Source organism: Hemibagrus wyckioides, linkage group LG25 (genome assembly GCF_019097595.1).
Source record: "Hemibagrus wyckioides isolate EC202008001 linkage group LG25, SWU_Hwy_1.0, whole genome shotgun sequence".
Taxonomy (NCBI): Eukaryota; Metazoa; Chordata; class Actinopteri; order Siluriformes; family Bagridae; genus Hemibagrus; species Hemibagrus wyckioides.
The window spans coordinates 5,302,285-5,322,128 of NC_080734.1; the positions used below are offsets into that span (position 1 = coordinate 5,302,285).

The window sequence follows — 19,844 nt, forward strand, 5'->3', positions numbered from 1 at the left end:
CAGGGATGTTTTGGCAGCAAATAGGGGAACCAACACAATATTAGGCAGGTGGTCATAATGTTATGCCTGATCCATGAATATCTGTGTGTTTTTCTTGCTGTATTAAAAGAGTTTTTAGACTAATGGTAATATTGGTCTGTGATCTAGTGAACCAGTATCGATGTATTTATTGATAGAGATAAAGCTCTTCTGGATGAAGGAGTTTGCCATGACGTGTAAATGTAAATTCAAAGTTTAAAAGTTTATAATTAAATGTATATTCATCATGAATGTGAACCCATTTTCATCTGGCTGACACTCAGTCAAATAGGTTTATGTATCCAGAAGCTTTTGAGCAGTTTATAAATCAGTGTAACTTCTGAATTCTGTATACATTTCACACTAATTCCTTCCTGCCAAAGTCATCAGATGTTCAGTGATGGAGACCTGAATAGCTAATGCTCCAGGGTACCGATTAGAATGTTGGGGGTTCAAGCTCCAGCACCTCCAAACTTCCTCATTTGGGACCTTAAGATGATTTTCTCCATAGTAGGAATACTGTGTATACTTTACATTTTCAATACGGACACTGGAAAAGTGTTATTATGTCATAAAATATAAAAACCAATCAGGTTTCAGCTTGCTAATGCAACGGGGCTGTGTGTGTGTGTGTGTGTGTGTGTGTGTAAACACCGGGTGTTTTCTTTATACAGTATGGTTAGTACCTCCTATATCTCTCTTTTTGGGCTTTTTTAATGACACGTGTCATATCAAGCTTTTTATTTCTTTTTAGAAATTATTTGAGGTCTTCAAACGATTTGTAGAACCGGATTATTTTTAATTAGAATGGTGTCAGAACTCCAGATAAGCACCAGAGGGCGCCATGAAACGCCAGATGAGATAGAAGCAGACCATACCTAACTAGAACACCTTCACTACTTTATTAAAAGAGAGAAGAGAAGAGAAGAAATAAAAACTATTTGATGTCATTTATATTTCAGTATTGACTAAGTGAGAGTGAGTGAGTGAGTGAGAGAGAGAGAGAGAGAGAGAGAGAGAGAGTGAATGATTGAGAGAATGACTGAATGATTGAGAGAATGAGTGAGTGAGTGAGTGAGTGAGTGAGTGAGTGAATGATTGAGAGAATGACTGAATGATTGAGAGAATGAGTGAGTGAGTGAGTGAGTGAGTGATTGAGTGAGTAAATGATTGAGAGAATGAGTGAGTGAGTGAGTGAGTGAATGAGTGAATGATTGAGAGAATGAGTGAGTGAGTGAGTGAGTGAGTGAGTGAGTGAGTGAGTGAATGAGTGAGTGAGTGAGTGAGTGAATGAGTGAATGATTGAGAGAATGACTGAATGATTGAGTGAGTGAGTGAGTGAGTGAGTGAGTGAGTGAGTGAGTGAGCATCTTAGTTAATTAGTTAGTTAGGTTGGTTGGTAGGTAGTGTGTATTTTTATTTATTTTTTTGTTGATTTTTTTTATTTATTTGTATTACTAGTTATTAGTATTATTTTATTTATTTAATATTAATATATTTATTAGTATTACTAGTTAGGCTGTGTGCCTATAGTATGTATTAGCTGGTTAATTAGTTAATGTGTATAATTAGTTGGCAATTAACTGATTTGTTTGTAGTGTAGAGTGGATCAGAATAGTAGTAAGTTAGTACAAGATATAAGTAAATATTATATAAGTTAGTGTAATTTAAAAAGTACAATAACTAGTAGTGAGTTAGTGTACGGTGCAAGTCAAACTAGTTAGTTAGTGTTTAGGTAGTTATTTAGTGTGTACTCAGTATGGATCTAACTATTTATTTATTTGCTTGGTTGTCTAGTTAATTTGTCAGTGTGAGGTACACTATTTATTTAGTTAGTCAGTCAGTTAGTTAGTTAGTTAGTTAGTTAGTTAGTTAGTTAGCAAATGTGTGATTTGTATGTGAAAATAGTTATCATTTATTACCCTGTACATGTACAGTGCAAGTCAGACTAGTTAGTTAGTGTTTAGGTAATTATTTAGTGTGTACTCAGTATGGATCTAACTATTTATTTATTTATTTATTTGCTTGGTTGTCTAGTTAATGTGTCAGTGCGAGGTACACTAGTTAGTTAGTTCAGAGTGCGGATGGGACTAGTTAGTTATTTGGTTATTTAGTTAGTTGGCGCGTGCACAGTGTGGGTCAGAGTCCGTGGTGCGGGGTGCAGTTTCAGTTTCCGGTTTTGCTTCAACTCTGAAGTTGCTCAGCGGTGAAGTGAGAGGTCGACGTGCTGATCTGCGGTCCTGAATCCGGACATTATTTCGGTCATTAGTCGGTGTGTTTGTTGCTGAAGTGTGTGTTTGTGAGCTGAATCGGACAGAAAGCCGTGTTTAGAGATGTGTTAAAATTAGCCTGTGTGCTGCAGAAGCCTGTTGTTTTGGAGTTGTAGCAGTGAGGCGGAGGCAGTAATGTCTGGATGAACTAACTACAACAAGAAGACTCAACTTCTCTAATGACCGGTTTAGTGCGATCGTAATGGCAGCAAAGGTGAGCTTTTATTTGATTTATTCTGTGCGGACATTTCAACTCGTATATTGTTGTTTTTTAATTATTTCAATTTGTTTAAAAAAAAAAAAGAAAAATCGCGACTCGGTTTTCTGGCAGAGGCACGCGCCAACATTCCGCTCTGGCGTGTTTTATTAGTTTCACACGTTTTATTTTTACATCTTAGCATGGTGCTGAATATGCTAACAGGACGACGAGTTAAACTTGTGACGCTATTGATTTAAGAATATAGAAATATTTCCAACGTTTTCCCGTAAACATGGGGGGAAAGATTGTATCATTAGGAGAGTCTTGTGACATTTCACTCCTCTTCCAGTGCGGGTCATGACGTCGCGCAAGGCATGATGGGATATGTAGTTTAGCAGGATTAGCATAGCGCTGTGGTATTTTCTGTGGCGTTGTACGGTTTATTAGCAGTTTAACTCGCTGCACACTGATTTTTATCACTATTAAATAAACTGAACGTATCGGTTTTGTGAGGTTTCATAAGTTGTTTAGCTAACTACTTCAGTTAGTAGTTTGTAGTTTATTAGCAATAACAAAACCTTACAATTATACTCCCCCCTTTCTTAACTTCTCACTCTTTATGCTCTCTAACATTTAATCTTTAGCATTAATCTCTAACATTTAATCTTCTGTGGTAAATCTTCATGTCTATTTTAAGCCCAGATGCCTTAGTCATCAGTCTTAATCCTGTTTGTAACATTTGAGTCAGCAAAAACCTCACAGGAAAAACTATAAAAAGTCAAGTTTGAGTAATCCTCAGTGCTTCACAGATTAGCACATGGCTGTGAAACGTTCAAATCATGACACAAAAGAGGAAGACGTAAAAATTAATCCAAGGCAACCATGTGACAAAGACATGTTCAGATCACTTTTGGGTGATTTACACTATATTGCCAAAAGTTTTGGGACACCCCTCCAAATCATTGAATTCAGGGGTTGGACTCAGCCCTTTAGTTCCAGTGAAAGGAACTCTTAATGCTTCAGCTTCATACCAAGACATTTTGGACAATTTCATGCTCCCAACTTTGTGGGAACAGTTTGGGGATGACCCCTTCCTGTTCCAACATGACTGTACACCAGTGACCAAAGCAAGGTCCATAAAGACATGGATGAGTGAGTTTGGTGTGGAGGAACTTCACAGAGTCCTGACCTCAAAACCTTTGGGATGAATTAGAGCGGAGACTGTGAGCCAGGCCTTCTTATCCAACATCGGTGCCTGACCTCACAAATGCGCTTCTAGAGGAATGGTCAACAATTCCCATGAACACCCTCCTAAACCTTTTGGAAAACCTTCCCAGAAGAGTTGAAGCTGTTATAGCTGCAAAGGGTGGGACAACTCCATATTACATTCGTGTGCATGTAAAGGCAGACGTCCCAGTTTTAGCCTGGCTCACAGTCTCCGCTCTAATTCATCCCAAAGGCGTTCTGTCAGGTTGAGGTCAGGACTCTGTGCAGGTCAGTCAAGTTCCTCCACACCATACTCGCTCATCAGCCAGTCATGTTGGAACAGGAAGGGGTCATCCCCAAAGTGTTCCCACAAAGTTCGGGAGCATGAAATTGTCCAAAATGTCTTGTTATGAAGCTGAAGCATTAAGAGTTCCTTTCACTGGAACTAAGGGGCCGGGCTCAACCCCTGAGGAAAAACACCTGAATTCAATGATTTGGAGGGGTGTCCCAAAACTTTTGGCAATATAGTGTATTTCCAAAAATGTCAGCATCATTTTAGCTTTGATTACCAAAACAGTATGACAGGAACGCATAGAGCATGCGCTCAACATAAACTAAGACTAAAGTTATGCGAATAAAAAAAGTTCCATGATGACAAAGGAATCTCCAGTGTCAGCGTTTTGTAACTGTAACCAAACATTTTCAGTCACAGGCAAGCTCGCTGTTCTATAAACACTTCACAGTGTTGATTAAAACACTTCAGACAGCCTTGTTATAGGAAAATAATCCACTGTTGGTCATTAACACTAACTCCATTTCATCATTATTTCTCTAAAACTCCAGGATTTTCTTACCTTAAGTACAAGGTACCATTTTGTGTTTCTGTATTCGAGCTGATTTGTGTGAGCTAAACACTTCACCTGTATGTTTAAGATGCTAACGGATATGAAAATGCCTCAGTTCACCACTGTAGAGGAAAAGGTTTCGTTCAATAATTTCTGTTTTTGTTATCGGCTTCATTTAAAAGTCAGCTACATAAATTTCTAGCGACGTTAAAAGCATTTCCGTCGCTAATTCGTCCTTTCACTGAGGAGACTCCTGTTTAAATCATTTGTTCGATTCTTTAGATCCTTGTGCAGCAGGGAAAATAAAGAGAATTTGATTTTATATATTTGCTTTTTACAATATTTTTAAATATTAACGAATGAAATGAAGTTAGTGATAGTGTGTAAATTATTCATTTGTGAACACACACACACACACACACACACAGACTCTCTTGTTGCCTGAGTAGGCCTCCTACATAGAGGAGCTCTTCACACTGCTCCTACAGCTTACACTGCTGTGTGTGTGTGTGTGTGTTTGAGTCTGAATAATGATTCCTTTGTTGTTAGAACCTTCATTGCTTTAGAAATTGTAAATCATTAGCTGAATAATTCATACAGATATTTGTGTGGAGTGCTGGAGCTGTACAGGATGCAGAAAGTCGAAATATAGCCAATATTCACGGTTCTGTGTAGTAAAGAAGAACATGTTGCACTTTTTTGTTTTTATCCACGATTAATGTTGTGGAACATCTGTAAAAACCAAGTTCCTGTGATCACTAACATTACAGCAGTCATTACCTCATTGGCCTTTCTCTTTTGCTCTGTCTTAAAGGTAATAAATTTGCGGTGGCGGGGGGGCACTTTATCATTTTATTATGTTACCGAGAAGCGGGACATTACATAATGCTTATGTATAGTGTTTGCCTTGTGTATCCCTGTGAATGAACTGATACTATGGAAACGAACAGGCTCGTTAATATAAACCTGTGATTTGCAGCCACATTAGTGTTATAGAAAATTAATCAACGTTTTCCGACCAATCGGATGCAAGAATTGCACAGAAGTGATCTTTCTTTACAAGCCTGTATTCAAAAGAGGTGACTGAATATGTGCTTCAGTGTCTCTGGCTACATATGTGTTAGTGACGTATCTCTGTTGTAGTCAGAGCGGGTGATAAACGCCACCCATTTAACGGGTCTGCAGTTTTCTTAGACACTTAAAAACAATAAACAATACAAGCATAGGAAGTCAAACTGTTTTTACCCTTTGGTGTGAAATGACACCAAATGAGTTTGTGGAACGAGACGAGCCAGTTTTACCTCTTATGATATTAGGGCAGAGATAATGATCAGGTAATTGTGTGTGTGTGTGTGTACATGTCTGTTCATGTTGTGCTCTGTTTGTTTGCACAGGTTTTATACGACTTCACAGCAGAGCCGGGCAACAACGAGCTGTCAGTGAGAGAGGGTGAGACTCTCACCATCACCAACCAGGTAACAACTGACTGCATGACATCACACCGTCCTTCTTTACTGTGTGTGTCATTACTGTCGCTCACAATGGTTTATAAAGCTGACACCTGGAAATTTGAGTGCAGTGTCATTAGTGTCACTGTCAGTGAAGTATAAACAAGACAGCTGTATATATATGATAGCAGTGTCATTAGTGTCACCCTTAGTGTAGTATAAATTTGAGAACTGTATATACTACTTCAGTGTCATTACTGTAACGCTCAGTGCCTGACACCTGTATATGTAACCGGAGTGTATTTACTGTCGCTCTGTGCTGTAGTGCTTTACAGACCTGACAGCTGTATAAGTGACTGCACTGTCATTACTGTAACTCCCAGTGCTTTATATAAATCTGACAGCAGTATAAATGACCGTATTGTCATTACTGTCACTCTCAGTTTAATATAAACCTGACAGCTGTAAGTGTGACTGCAGTGTCATCATTGTAACTGTCAGTGTAGTATAAACCTGACAGCTGTGTATGACTGCAATATAACCCTTTATAATCCTTACAGCAGTATAAATGACTACAGCGTCATTACTGTAACTCTCAGTGCTTTACAGACTTGACACCTGTATATGTGACTGCAGTATCATTGCTGTAACTCTCAGTGCTTTACAAACCTGACAGCTGTATATATGACTGCAGTGTCATTGCTCTCACTCTCAGTGCTTTACAAGCCTGACAGCAGTATAAATGACCATCGTGTCATTACTGTAACTCTCAGTGTAGAATATCCTGGCAGTTTATATGACTGCAGTGTCATTACCGTATCTCTGTGCTTTACAAACCTAATGGCTGTATAAATGACCGTAGTGTCATTACTGTAACGCCCAGTGATTTTATAATCCTTACAGCAGTATAAATGACTACAGCGCCGTTACTGTAACTCTCAGTGCTATATAAATATGACCATTGTATATAAGACAGTTGTGTCATTGCTGTCACTCTCAACCTGACAGCTGTACGTGTGTCTTTCCTGTAACTCTTAGCGCATTTCCTTGCTTTTCTCAGAACATCGGCGGAGGATGGATCGAAGCGCGGAACAGCAGAGGCGAGGTCGGCCTGGTGCCTGAGGACTATGTGGAGGTAAAGCTGAGCGAACACACACCCTGAGGAATTCACACAGTCACAAAGCTCGGCATTATACACACACTCACGCACACACATTCATGAATATTCACCCTGTGTGTGTGTGTGTGTGTCTGTTAGAAGTTTCCTGTGAAGGAAGGAAACTGCCACAGTGGGGAATTAGCAACAGGAAACGCTCTCACTCCTCACAGTCCACACATGACATATTTACTGGTCTGCATGACCTCTGGTGGCATGTACTGTTGTGCCTAATGGTGTGAGTTTACTGTGTATACAGCAGAGTGTAGCATGGCACACGGGTGTGTGTCTCTAACGATAACATTCATTCTGTCTGAAACGGCTTCCTTCAAATTTAAGTTTATTAAAAGTTATTTCCCGCACTAATGATGACGAACCTCTGTTTTACTTATCTCTGAACAAAACAGATGTGTGTTTTCCTGTGAAGCAAGTGAACATCAGTTTGTCAGTGCTATTATTAGTATCACTTTGTCAGGACATTAATATACACTTTTAGCTTTTTTGGGTAAGCTTTTCCTCTAGATGTTGGAGCGTTGCTGTAGGAATTGTGATCATTCAGCTACAGGAGCATGAGTGAGATCAGACACTGATGATGTGGTCAGGAGGCTCCAGCTCCAGTTCATCTCAAACTTAACACACCATGTCTTCTTCATGGCGCTTCTTGCTTTGTACACAGATGCATTGTAATGATGGAGCAGAGTTGAGCCTTTAAGTGCCAGTAAAGGGAAACTGTAATCAGTTGGAGACTCTTGCGCCATCTTTGAACTGCTGTTGCGGCAGTCAGCTTTGTGCTTAGGTCTTCATCAGTGAACATTTAAAGACTTCAGCAAGGAAGGAATTAGTGTTAAGTCTGTAATGAACTCCGAAACTATGCCAATCTATTAGTTGCTCAGGATTGCACAATTCCACCTGAATATAAACTGTTGTAGACGGGATATTATTTACATTTACATTATTTACTGTCCAGTGTCACCCAGATCCCCGTCTGAGCCTGGTTCCTCTCAAGGTTTCTTCCTCATAACACAGGGACTTTTTTCTCAGCCTTGCTCATTAGGGATAAATGTTAGGGATTCATTTAATTCTAAAACTATGATGTTTTCTATATTTCTGTAAAGCTGCTTTGAGACAATGTCCTTTGTTAAAAGCGCTATACAAGTAAATTGATCCGATTGTGAGGTTACAGCAAACTTTGTGGAAACAGTTTGGAGAAGAACTACTATCTTACATCTCTAAGCTTTTTGCATCTGTTAGGTCAAATCAGAGAGTCTTATTTCAAAGAATGGAAATTTTTGATGATTGTGATCAGTTTTGAAAGACAGTGCTGTAGAAACACAGTCCAGTCCTTTAATGATGTCAGGTCAGTTTGTAAGTTTGTCCTGTTTTTTTTATTAAAAGTTATGTTGCTTTTTTAAGCAAAGAAAATCATGTGATATTGTTTCGGCACTTTATCGGACATTTCTGATTTGTTGTATTTACAATAACATACTGTAGCAGAGGTAATGTCGTCACCTCAAACATCAGACATAACATTCTGAGCAGTAACAGGTGAAGTGAATAAGACTGATGATCTCCTCATCATGGCTCCTGTTAGTGGGTGGGATATATTAGGCTGCAAGTGAACATTTTTTCCTCAAAGTTGATGTTAGAAGCAGGAAAAATGGACAAGCGTAAGGATTTGAGCGAGTTTGATGAAGGGACAAATTGTGATGGCTAGACCACTGGATCAGAACATCTCCAAAACTGCAGCTCTTGTGGGGTGTTCCCGGTCTGCAGGGGTCAGTATCTATCAAAAGTGGTCCAAGGAAGGAACAGTGGTGAACCGGGGACAGGGTTATGGGCGGCCAAGGCTCATTGATGCACGTGGGGAGTGAAGGCCTGTGTGATCCAATCCAACAGATGAGCTACTGTTGCTCAAATTGCTGAAGAAGTTAATGCTGGTTCTGATAGAAATGGGTCAGAATACACAGTGCAGGACGGTTCAGGGCTGTTTTGGCAGTAAAAGTTGGACCAACACAATATTAGGCAGGTGGTCATAATGTTATGCCTGATCAGTGTATACTGTATACGTAAATAGTTATATAATAAATGATTTTCCTTCAATCAAGTGAGAAAAAGTTCAGGATAGCCATTTTATTTTAGCCTAAAATATGTAAGTATTATATTCTAAACCTTTTTTTTTTGGAAATTGAAAGACATTAGAATTCATACTGATACTTAAACAAAACAATGAGGTAAGTAAATACTTTTCATTGTGAGCCAAATACCTAAATGTGACATGGCAGCATTTCTATCCTATTACACATCGGTAACGAGGGACAGTGGAAGGTATGATAACGTCACATGCTGTTTCTAATCTGTAGAACGTCCAGGTGATCCGATCTGAGTGGAACATCGTTCAGGCTTCTGTCATAACTGAGCTCTGAAAGGTAAAGAAGATACCAGGTGCTGTTGTGTAACGTGAACACTGTGAGATTAACAGGTGATGAAAAGGAGACGTCACGGCAACCACGTACACGGCTTGAGCGACTTTATTACTTCCTGTTTACTGGCTCCTCCCCTCAACCATGTAAATGCAGTAGCTATGAATCATACTGGGTTCACTGGTATACTGTATAACACACAGGTGCTTTTCTTTAAAACATTAATTTTGTTGAAAAATGCTAAGCAAAAAATCTCTATCCATCCATCCATCTATCTATCTATCTATCTATCTATCTATCTATCTATCTATCTATCTATCTATCTATCTATCTATCTATCTATCTATCTATCTATCTATCTATCTATCTATCTATCTATCTATCTATCTATCTATCTATCTATCTATCTTCCAAAAAGTTATTTCTCCACAGAAATGTTTGTATCTTCAAAGTAAATGTTGATCTCAAATCCATTCCTGCTCTCTGAGATGCTCCAAGTGCTTGTTCATCTAAAAAGCCACTCAGATTTCATCTTAAACCAGTAAAATTCTGTGTAAGGTTCTCCAACAGAGGGAAAAACACACTGAAAGCCAACAGACTTGTTTTAGATCAGATTCACAGCCTGAACATCATTCATTTCTTTATACTGGAGGATTTCTATGAACCACAACGACGGCACGCACGCTTATCACACGCATTCCTACTCTATTTTACTCTAGTCACAGTCTCGTTACCTTGTATGGCGCCCGATCATGATTAGGATGAGGAACAACTCCCTGAGATGATATGAGGAAGAAATCTCGAGAGACTCATCATCCTGATGTGGGTGACACCGGAGAGTGGGATTATAAATCGTTTCTCTTCTGTTAATGTGTGCTGTGGAGTCAACAAGTGTAAAAGATAAAGAGAGCCAGGGGGGAAAACCAGGGAGATTTCAAAACCGGAGACTTGTCCATGTGGGTTACAATGTTGTGTGTGTGTGTGTGTGTGTGTGTGTCACACAGGTCTGATAAACAGTTCAGTCTCAGTGTAAACGCTCTCCTTCCCTCCAGCTCCTCTCTCTCTCTCTCTCTCTCTCTCTCTCTCTCTCTCTCTCTCTCTCTCTGATAAAGGACAAACATCTGGATGATTTCCTCTTGAAAAACTTCTGGAAAGTTCCATCCTGCTTCATGTGTGTTCTCAAGCTTTTCTCTCATAGATGTTGTTTTTCTCTGAGACCTTCATCTGGGACCGGCTTCAAGGGGAATATTCCTTGCGCTTTATTCTGATTGGTCAGAAACAGTTGATTCATTTCCTCTCTCTCTGACAGCAGTGCAGCTGCACTCATTATGGTTTCTATAGCAACAGCCTGGCTTCGTCATGGTGGACACTCTGTGTCAACGATGCACAAATAATGACTTTTTGTTTAAAGCGTGTTTTGTTATTTAACAAAGAGAAGCTAGAAATCTTATGATACGGTGAAGTTTTGGCTTAAAGTATGAAAGCTCAGCAGAAGTTCGAAGCCATTTTTCCTTGGAAGCTGCTTTAACAGGAACGTCCAAATCAATGTCTCAGCTATCAAACCAGAGTACTGGAAATATACTGATCCATTTCCACTAGCATTATCAAACCAAACTGATCGTTTTGGCCGTGTGGTTGAAATGTCACTCGGTTGATATTAATTTCTTGTGTACGGAACTAAAAGCAGTATGATTCTCACCGTATTGCAGTTCTGCTGAATATCATCGTGACTTGGCGCAGGTTCACGTGTTACATGGAAGTTCCACATCATATGTTGAACTATAAACTGATAAAGTACAACGTGGTGTTCTTTTCGCTGTTGTAGGACAGAAACAAAACACCAAGCTATTAAGAAAGATGCAAACCAGAGAGTTTTCTCTTGTGTGTGTGTGTGTGTTTGTCGTGTCCATGTTAATGACTGAGTGTCTTTGTCATGCCTCACTCCACAGTGGAGGTTAATATGAAGCTCCTATGAAAGAAGACACTCAAGACTTTGTAGTGTTTCAGAAGGATTTCTGTTTTTCCACAAGAAACACACGTCTAATACACACTGAAAGCCGACAGACTCGTTTTATATCACACTCGCAGCTCTTTACACTGAGTGAAGTCGGTTTCTATTCCTAACACCAAAAAAAGAGTTAACCGCTATATGGTCAGTGATGATTTTCCTCTACATGTCCTCCGGTGTTTTCACTGTATGTAAATGCTGGTGTTTGTGTGTCTGCAGGTCAGTCAGCCTCAGGCGCTCACGGCAGGAGGAAGTGTGCCACCGCTTGACCTGTCCTTCTTTGATAATCATGCAGCAGCGAGTAACACGCAAGTCCAGGTGAGCTGCTTCTCACACACACACACCCCACTTCCTTCCCTTTTTTCTCTCCGCTTTAAAGGGCAGCTCCAGTGAAATTGTTTAAAAACCCACACAAACATGATCTGAAACTGTCTCTTATTTCGATCACATCCGAGTCTAGACAAAAGTCCAGACAAAACTTTTCACTCTGTGGTTTGTTTTTGTTTTTGTTTTTTTTTTGTTTTTTTTATCTAAAACTACTTCTGTTTGCTTACTATAGAGAATCCCTTGTTTTTGAGATAAAGGTCCGAGCTGATAAGAAATGATCGGACGATAAGGAAGGATCTGAGTTGAGGTTTCTGAAGAAATACCATGAGGACAGTGTGTGGAATTTTTTTTTGTTTGTTTGTTTTTTTTTCTCTCAATGGACAATCCGCATTCCTCACATCTTTACGTAGAAAAGCTAGTGCGTGAGGAGTGACACACACGTGTGTAAATAAGGCGGCATGGCAGAGTGGTGTGATGTGATACAACACGGCGTGCGAGTGGAGTGCCGTGACGTAACCCACAACAATGACTTCAGCAAAAAATAATTTAAGTAAAATAAGTTTTATTGAATATTAAAGTGAAGGACGTTTGTATCGCTGTAGCTGTTGAAAAGGTCAAAGGTTTTATCCGTTGTAATACAGTAAGAATCCACGTATGGATCAATCAATCGATTATAATACATTAAATAAACGATAGACAGATAGATAGATTATAATTAATAAGATGGGTAGACTAATTAATTAATTAAATGATAATATAACTAACTATATAACTAAATATTTTTTTAATAAATAAGGGATGGATGGATGGATGGATGGATGGACAGACAGACAGACAGACAGACAGACACACACAGCTCTGTTTCAGTATCTCTCCAGTTATCCAGTACACAAACACAGCTCTGTTTCAGTATCTCTCCAGTTATCCAGTACACAAACACAGCTCTGTTTCAGTATCTCTCCAGTTATCCAGTACACACACACACAGCACTGTTTCAGTATCTCTCCAGTTATCCAGTACACAAACACAGCTCTGTTTCAGTATCTCTCCAGTTATCCAGTACACACACACACAGCACTGTTTCAGTATCTCTCCAGTTATCCAGTACACAAACACAGCACTGTTTCAGTATCTCTCCAGTTATCCAGTACACACACAGCACTGTTTCAGTATCTCTCCAGTTATCCAGTACACACACACAGCACTGTTTCAGTATCTCTCCAGTTATCCAGTACACACACACAGCACTGTTTCAGTATCTCTCCAGTTATCCAGTACACACACACACCGCACTGTTTCAGTATCTCTCCAGTTATCCAGTACACACACACCGCACTGTTTCAGTATCTCTCCAGTTATCCAGTACACAAACACAGCACTGTTTCAGTATCTCTCCAGTTATCCAGTACACACACACACCGCACTGTTTCAGTATCTCTCCAGTTATCCAGTACACACACACACCGCACTGTTTCAGTATCTCTCCAGTTATCCAGTACACACACACAGCACTGTTTCAGTATCTCTCCAGTTATCCAGTACACACACACACAGCACTGTTTCAGTATCTCTCCAGTTATCCAGTACACAAACACAGCACTGTTTCAGTATCTCTCCAGTTATCCAGTACACAAACACAGCACTGTTTCAGTATCTCTCCAGTTATCCAGTACACACACACAGCACTGTTTCAGTATCTCTCCAGTTATCCAGTACACACACACCGCACTGTTTCAGTATCTCTCCAGTTATCCAGTACACACACACACACACAGCACTGTTTCAGTATCTCTCCAGTTATCCAGTACACACACACCGCACTGTTTCAGTATCTCTCCAGTTATCCAGTACACACACACCGCACTGTTTCAGTATCTCTCCAGTTATCCAGTACACACACACACACAGCACTGTTTCAGTATCTCTCCAGTTATCCAGTACACACACACACCACACTGTTTCAGTATCTCTCCAGTTATCCAGTACACACACACACACAGCACTGTTTCAGTATCTCTCCAGTTATCCAGTACACACACAGCTCTGTTTCAGTATCTCTCCAGTTATCCAGTACACACACACAGCTCTGTTTCAGTATCTCTCCAGTTATCCAGTACACACACACCGCACTGTTTCAGTATCTCTCCAGTTATCCAGTACACACACACAGCACTGTTTCAGTATCTCTCCAGTTATCCAGTACACACACACCGCACTGTTTCAGTATCTCTCCAGTTATCCAGTACACACACACACACAGCACTGTTTCAGTATCTCTCCAGTTATCCAGTACACACACAGCTCTGTTTCAGTATCTCTCCAGTTATCCAGTACACACACACACAGCACTGTTTCAGTATCTCTCCAGTTATCCAGTACACACACACACACAGCACTGTTTCAGTATCTCTCCAGTTATCCAGTACACACACACAGCACTGTTTCAGTATCTCTCCAGTTATCCAGTACACACACACACCGCACTGTTTCAGTATCTCTCCAGTTATCCAGTACACACACAGCACTGTTTCAGTATCTCTCCAGTTATCCAGTACACACACACACCGCACTGTTTCAGTATCTCTCCAGTTATCCAGTACACACACAGCACTGTTTCAGTATCTCTCCAGTTATCCAGTACACACACACACCGCACTGTTTCAGTATCTCTCCAGTTATCCAGTACACACACACCGCACTGTTTCAGTATCTCTCCAGTTATCCAGTACACACACACACCGCACTGTTTCAGTATCTCTCCAGTTATCCAGTACACACACACACCGCACTGTTTCAGTATCTCTCCAGTTATCCAGTACACACACACACCGCACTGTTTCAGTATCTCTCCAGTTATCCAGTACACACACACACCGCACTGTTTCAGTATCTCTCCAGTTATCCAGTACACACACACACCGCACTGTTTCAGTATCTCTCCAGTTATCCAGTACACACACACACCGCACTGTTTCAGTATCTCTCCAGTTATCCAGTACACACACACACCACACTGTTTCAGTATCTCTCCAGTTATCCAGTACACACACACAGCACTGTTTCAGTATCTCTCCAGTTATCCAGTACACACACACACAGCACTGTTTCAGTATCTCTCCAGTTATCCAGTACACACACAGCTCTGTTTCAGTATCTCTCCAGTTATCCAGTACACACACAGCACTGTTTCAGTATCTCTCCAGTTATCCAGTACACACACAGCACTGTTTCAGTATCTCTCCAGTTATCCAGTACACAAACACAGCTCTGTTTCAGTATCTCTCCAGTTATCCAGTACACACACACCGCACTGTTTCAGTATCTCTCCAGTTATCCAGTACACACACAGCTCTGTTTCAGTATCTCTCCAGTTATCCAGTACACACACACAGCACTGTTTCAGTATCTCTCCAGTTATCCAGTACACACACACAGCTCTGTTTCAGTATCTCTCCAGTTATCCAGTACACACACACACAGCACTGTTTCAGTATCTCTCCAGTTATCCAGTACACAAACACAGCACTGTTTCAGTATCTCTCCAGTTATCCAGTACACACACACACCGCACTGTTTCAGTATCTCTCCAGTTATCCAGTACACACACACAGCACTGTTTCAGTATCTCTCCAGTTATCCAGTACACACACACACAGCACTGTTTCAGTATCTCTCCAGTTATCCAGTACACACACACCACACTGTTTCAGTATCTCTCCAGTTATCCAGTACACACACACACAGCACTGTTTCAGTATCTCTCCAGTTATCCAGTACACACACACACAGCACTGTTTCAGTATCTCTCCAGTTATCCAGTACACACACACAGCACTGTTTCAGTATCTCTCCAGTTATCCAGTACACACACACAGCACTGTTTCAGTATCTCTCCAGTTATCCAGTACACACACAGCACTGTTTCAGTATCTCTCCAGTTATCCAGTACACACACAGCTCTGTTTCAGTATCTCTCCAGTTATCCAGTACACACACCACACTGTTTCAGTATCTCTCCAGTTATCCAGTACACACACAGCACTGTTTCAGTATCTCTCCAGTTATCCAGTACACACACCGCACTGTTTCAGTATCTCTCCAGTTATCCAGTACACACACAGCTCTGTTTCAGTATCTCTCCAGTTATCCAGTACACACACAGCTCTGTTTCAGTATCTCTCCAGTTATCCAGTACACACACACACAGCACTGTTTCAGTATCTCTCCAGTTATCCAGTACACAAACACAGCACTGTTTCAGTATCTCTCCAGTTATCCAGTACACACACAGCACTGTTTCAGTATCTCTCCAGTTATCCAGTACACACACACACAGCACTGTTTCAGTATCTCTCCAGTTATCCAGTACACACACAGCTCTGTTTCAGTATCTCTCCAGTTATCCAGTACACACACAGCTCTGTTTCAGTATCTCTCCAGTTATCCAGTACACACACAGCTCTGTTTCAGTATCTCTCCAGTTATCCAGTACACACACACACCGCACTGTTTCAGTATCTCTCCAGTTATCCAGTACACACACAGCACTGTTTCAGTATCTCTCCAGTTATCCAGTACACACACAGCACTGTTTCAGTATCTCTCCAGTTATCCAGTACACACACAGCACTGTTTCAGTATCTCTCCAGTTATCCAGTACACACACACAGCACTGTTTCAGTATCTCTCCAGTTATCCAGTACACACACACACAGCTCTGTTTCAGTATCTCTCCAGTTATCCAGTACACACACACACAGCTCTGTTTCAGTATCTCTCCAGTTATCCAGTACACACACAGCACTGTTTCAGTATCTCTCCAGTTATCCAGTACACACACACACACAGCTCTGTTTCAGTATCTCTCCAGTTATCCAGTACACACACAGCTCTGTTTCAGTATCTCTCCAGTTATCCAGTACACACACAGCTCTGTTTCAGTATCTCTCCAGTTATCCAGTACACACACACAGCACTGTTTCAGTATCTCTCCAGTTATCCAGTACACACACACCGCACTGTTTCAGTATCTCTCCAGTTATCCAGTACACACACACACACAGCACTGTTTCAGTATCTCTCCAGTTATCCAGTACACACACACAGCACTGTTTCAGTATCTCTCCAGTTATCCAGTACACACACACAGCACTGTTTCAGTATCTCTCCAGTTATCCAGTACACACACACAGCACTGTTTCAGTATCTCTCCAGTTATCCAGTACACACACAGCACTGTTTCAGTATCTCTCCAGTTATCCAGTACACACACACAGCACTGTTTCAGTATCTCTCCAGTTATCCAGTACACACACACAGCACTGTTTCAGTATCTCTCCAGTTATCCAGTACACACACACAGCTCTGTTTCAGTATCTCTCCAGTTATCCAGTACACACACAGCTCTGTTTCAGTATCTCTCCAGTTATCCAGTACACACACACACAGCTCTGTTTCAGTATCTCTCCAGTTATCCAGTACACACACAGCACTGTTTCAGTATCTCTCCAGTTATCCAGTACACACACACACACAGCACTGTTTCAGTATCTCTCCAGTTATCCAGTACACACACACACAGCACTGTTTCAGTATCTCTCCAGTTATCCAGTACACACACACACACAGCTCTGTTTCAGTATCTCTCCAGTTATCCAGTACACACACAGCACTGTTTCAGTATCTCTCCAGTTATCCAGTACACACACACACACAGCTCTGTTTCAGTATCTCTCCAGTTATCCAGTACACACACACACACCGCACTGTTTCAGTATCTCTCCAGTTATCCAGTACACACACACCGCACTGTTTCAGTATCTCTCCAGTTATCCAGTACACACACACAGCACTGTTTCAGTATCTCTCCAGTTATCCAGTACACACACACCGCACTGTTTCAGTATCTCTCCAGTTATCCAGTACACACACACCGCACTGTTTCAGTATCTCTCCAGTTATCCAGTACACACACACACCGCACTGTTTCAGTATCTCTCCAGTTATCCAGTACACAAACACAGCACTGTTTCAGTATCTCTCCAGTTATCCAGTACACACACACACAGCTCTGTTTCAGTATCTCTCCAGTTATCCAGTACACACACCGCACTGTTTCAGTATCTCTCCAGTTATCCAGTACACACACACACAGCACTGTTTCAGTATCTCTCCAGTTATCCAGTACACACACACACAGCACTGTTTCAGTATCTCTCCAGTTATCCAGTACACACACACACCGCACTGTTTCAGTATCTCTCCAGTTATCCAGTACACAAACACAGCACTGTTTCAGTATCTCTCCAGTTATCCAGTACACACACACACAGCACTGTTTCAGTATCTCTCCAGTTATCCAGTACACACACACAGCTCTGTTTCAGTATCTCTCCAGTTATCCAGTACACACACAGCTCTGTTTCAGTATCTCTCCAGTTATCCAGTACACACACACACCGCACTGTTTCAGTATCTCTCCAGTTATCCAGTACACACACAGCTCTGTTTCAGTATCTCTCCAGTTATCCAGTACACACACAGCTCTGTTTCAGTATCTCTCCAGTTATCCAGTACACACACACACACCGCACTGTTTCAGTATCTCTCCAGTTATCCAGTACACACACACACAGCACTGTTTCAGTATCTCTCCAGTTATCCAGTACACACACACAGCTCTGTTTCAGTATCTCTCCAGTTATCCAGTACACACACACAGCACTGTTTCAGTATCTCTCCAGTTATCCAGTACACACACACAGCACTGTTTCAGTATCTCTCCAGTTATCCAGTACACACACTGAAACATACTGAAACAGCACTGGTTTGCAAGATGTGCAGCAGGAAGCCGGGAGTTGTCTTCCCTGTAAGATTAGTGCAGATGAAAGCACAGCACTTTCTGTTCAGCAGTAAACTTGCTCTGTGCTGCAGTGTCTCCGCAGGACCAATGCAATATGATGCAGTACTGATGCAGGATTAATGCGATATAATGCAGTACTGATGCAGGATTAATGCGATATAATGCAGTACTGATGCAGAACCAATGCGATATAATGCAGTACTGATGCAGGATTAATGCGATATAATGCAGTACTGATGCAGGATAATGCGATATAATGCAGTACTGATGCAAGGATAATGCGATATAATGCAGTACTGATGCAAGGATAATGCGATATAATGCAGTACTGATGCAAGACTAATGCGATATAATGCAGTACTGATGCAGGACTAATGCGATATAATGCAGTACTGATGCAGGACTAATGCGATATAATGCAGTACTGATGCAGGACCAATGCGATATAATGCAGTACTGATGCAGGACCAATGCGATATAATGCAGTACTGATGCAGGACTAATGCGATATAATGCAGTACTGATGCAGGACTAATGCGATATAATGCAGTACTGATGCAGGACCAATGCGATATAATGCGGTACTGATGCAGGACCAATGCGATATAATGCAGTACTGATGCAGGACCAATGCGATATAATGCAGTACTGATGCAGGACCAATGCGATATAATGCGGTACTGATGCAGGACCAATGCGATATAATGCGGTACTGATGCAGGACTAATGAGGGACTCATGCAGGACCAATGCGATATAATGCAGTACTGATTCAGCTATGTGTATAGCAGCGTTACTGTAGTGTGCATCTTTACTGCACTTTATGTAAACTCCTAATAAAATACATTTCGGTGACTTTGATCATTAGATGCAGTTACGCTGGTCCAAGCTAGTGAGTGGTATAGAAGAGAGACACTACAAAAAATGTTTTCTTTAAGCAACAAAGCATTTTGTGAGAAAAAACTGAAAGCCAGAGGAAAAGAGGAATTAATTTTTCCAATTTTCTGTCAAAATCAGACGCAGGTCTGTTTAGCTACGGAATTATAAATTATACCTCAGTTCAAACCTGGACATTAGCATCAGTCT

The 19,844-nt window shown here is 41.0% G+C and overlaps 1 protein-coding gene across 2 annotated transcripts in view; it reads left to right on the plus strand.

The window, feature by feature from the left end:
• Positions 1-2,187: 2,187 nt before the first annotated feature.
• snx9b (sorting nexin 9b) overlaps positions 2,188-19,844 on the plus strand; it is a 37,894-nt gene continuing 20,237 nt past the window's right edge. Inside the window, exons 1-4 of one of the 2 annotated variants that reach the window (XM_058378776.1) lie at positions 2,188-2,502; positions 5,933-6,013; positions 7,047-7,121; positions 11,790-11,888. In XM_058378776.1, coding sequence (XP_058234759.1) covers positions 2,491-2,502; positions 5,933-6,013; positions 7,047-7,121; positions 11,790-11,888 — 267 coding nt within the window. In that variant the 5' untranslated portion in view covers positions 2,188-2,490. The remainder of the gene's footprint in view (positions 2,503-5,932; positions 6,014-7,046; positions 7,122-11,789; positions 11,889-19,844) is intronic. The other variant, XM_058378777.1, reaches the window with a different exon arrangement.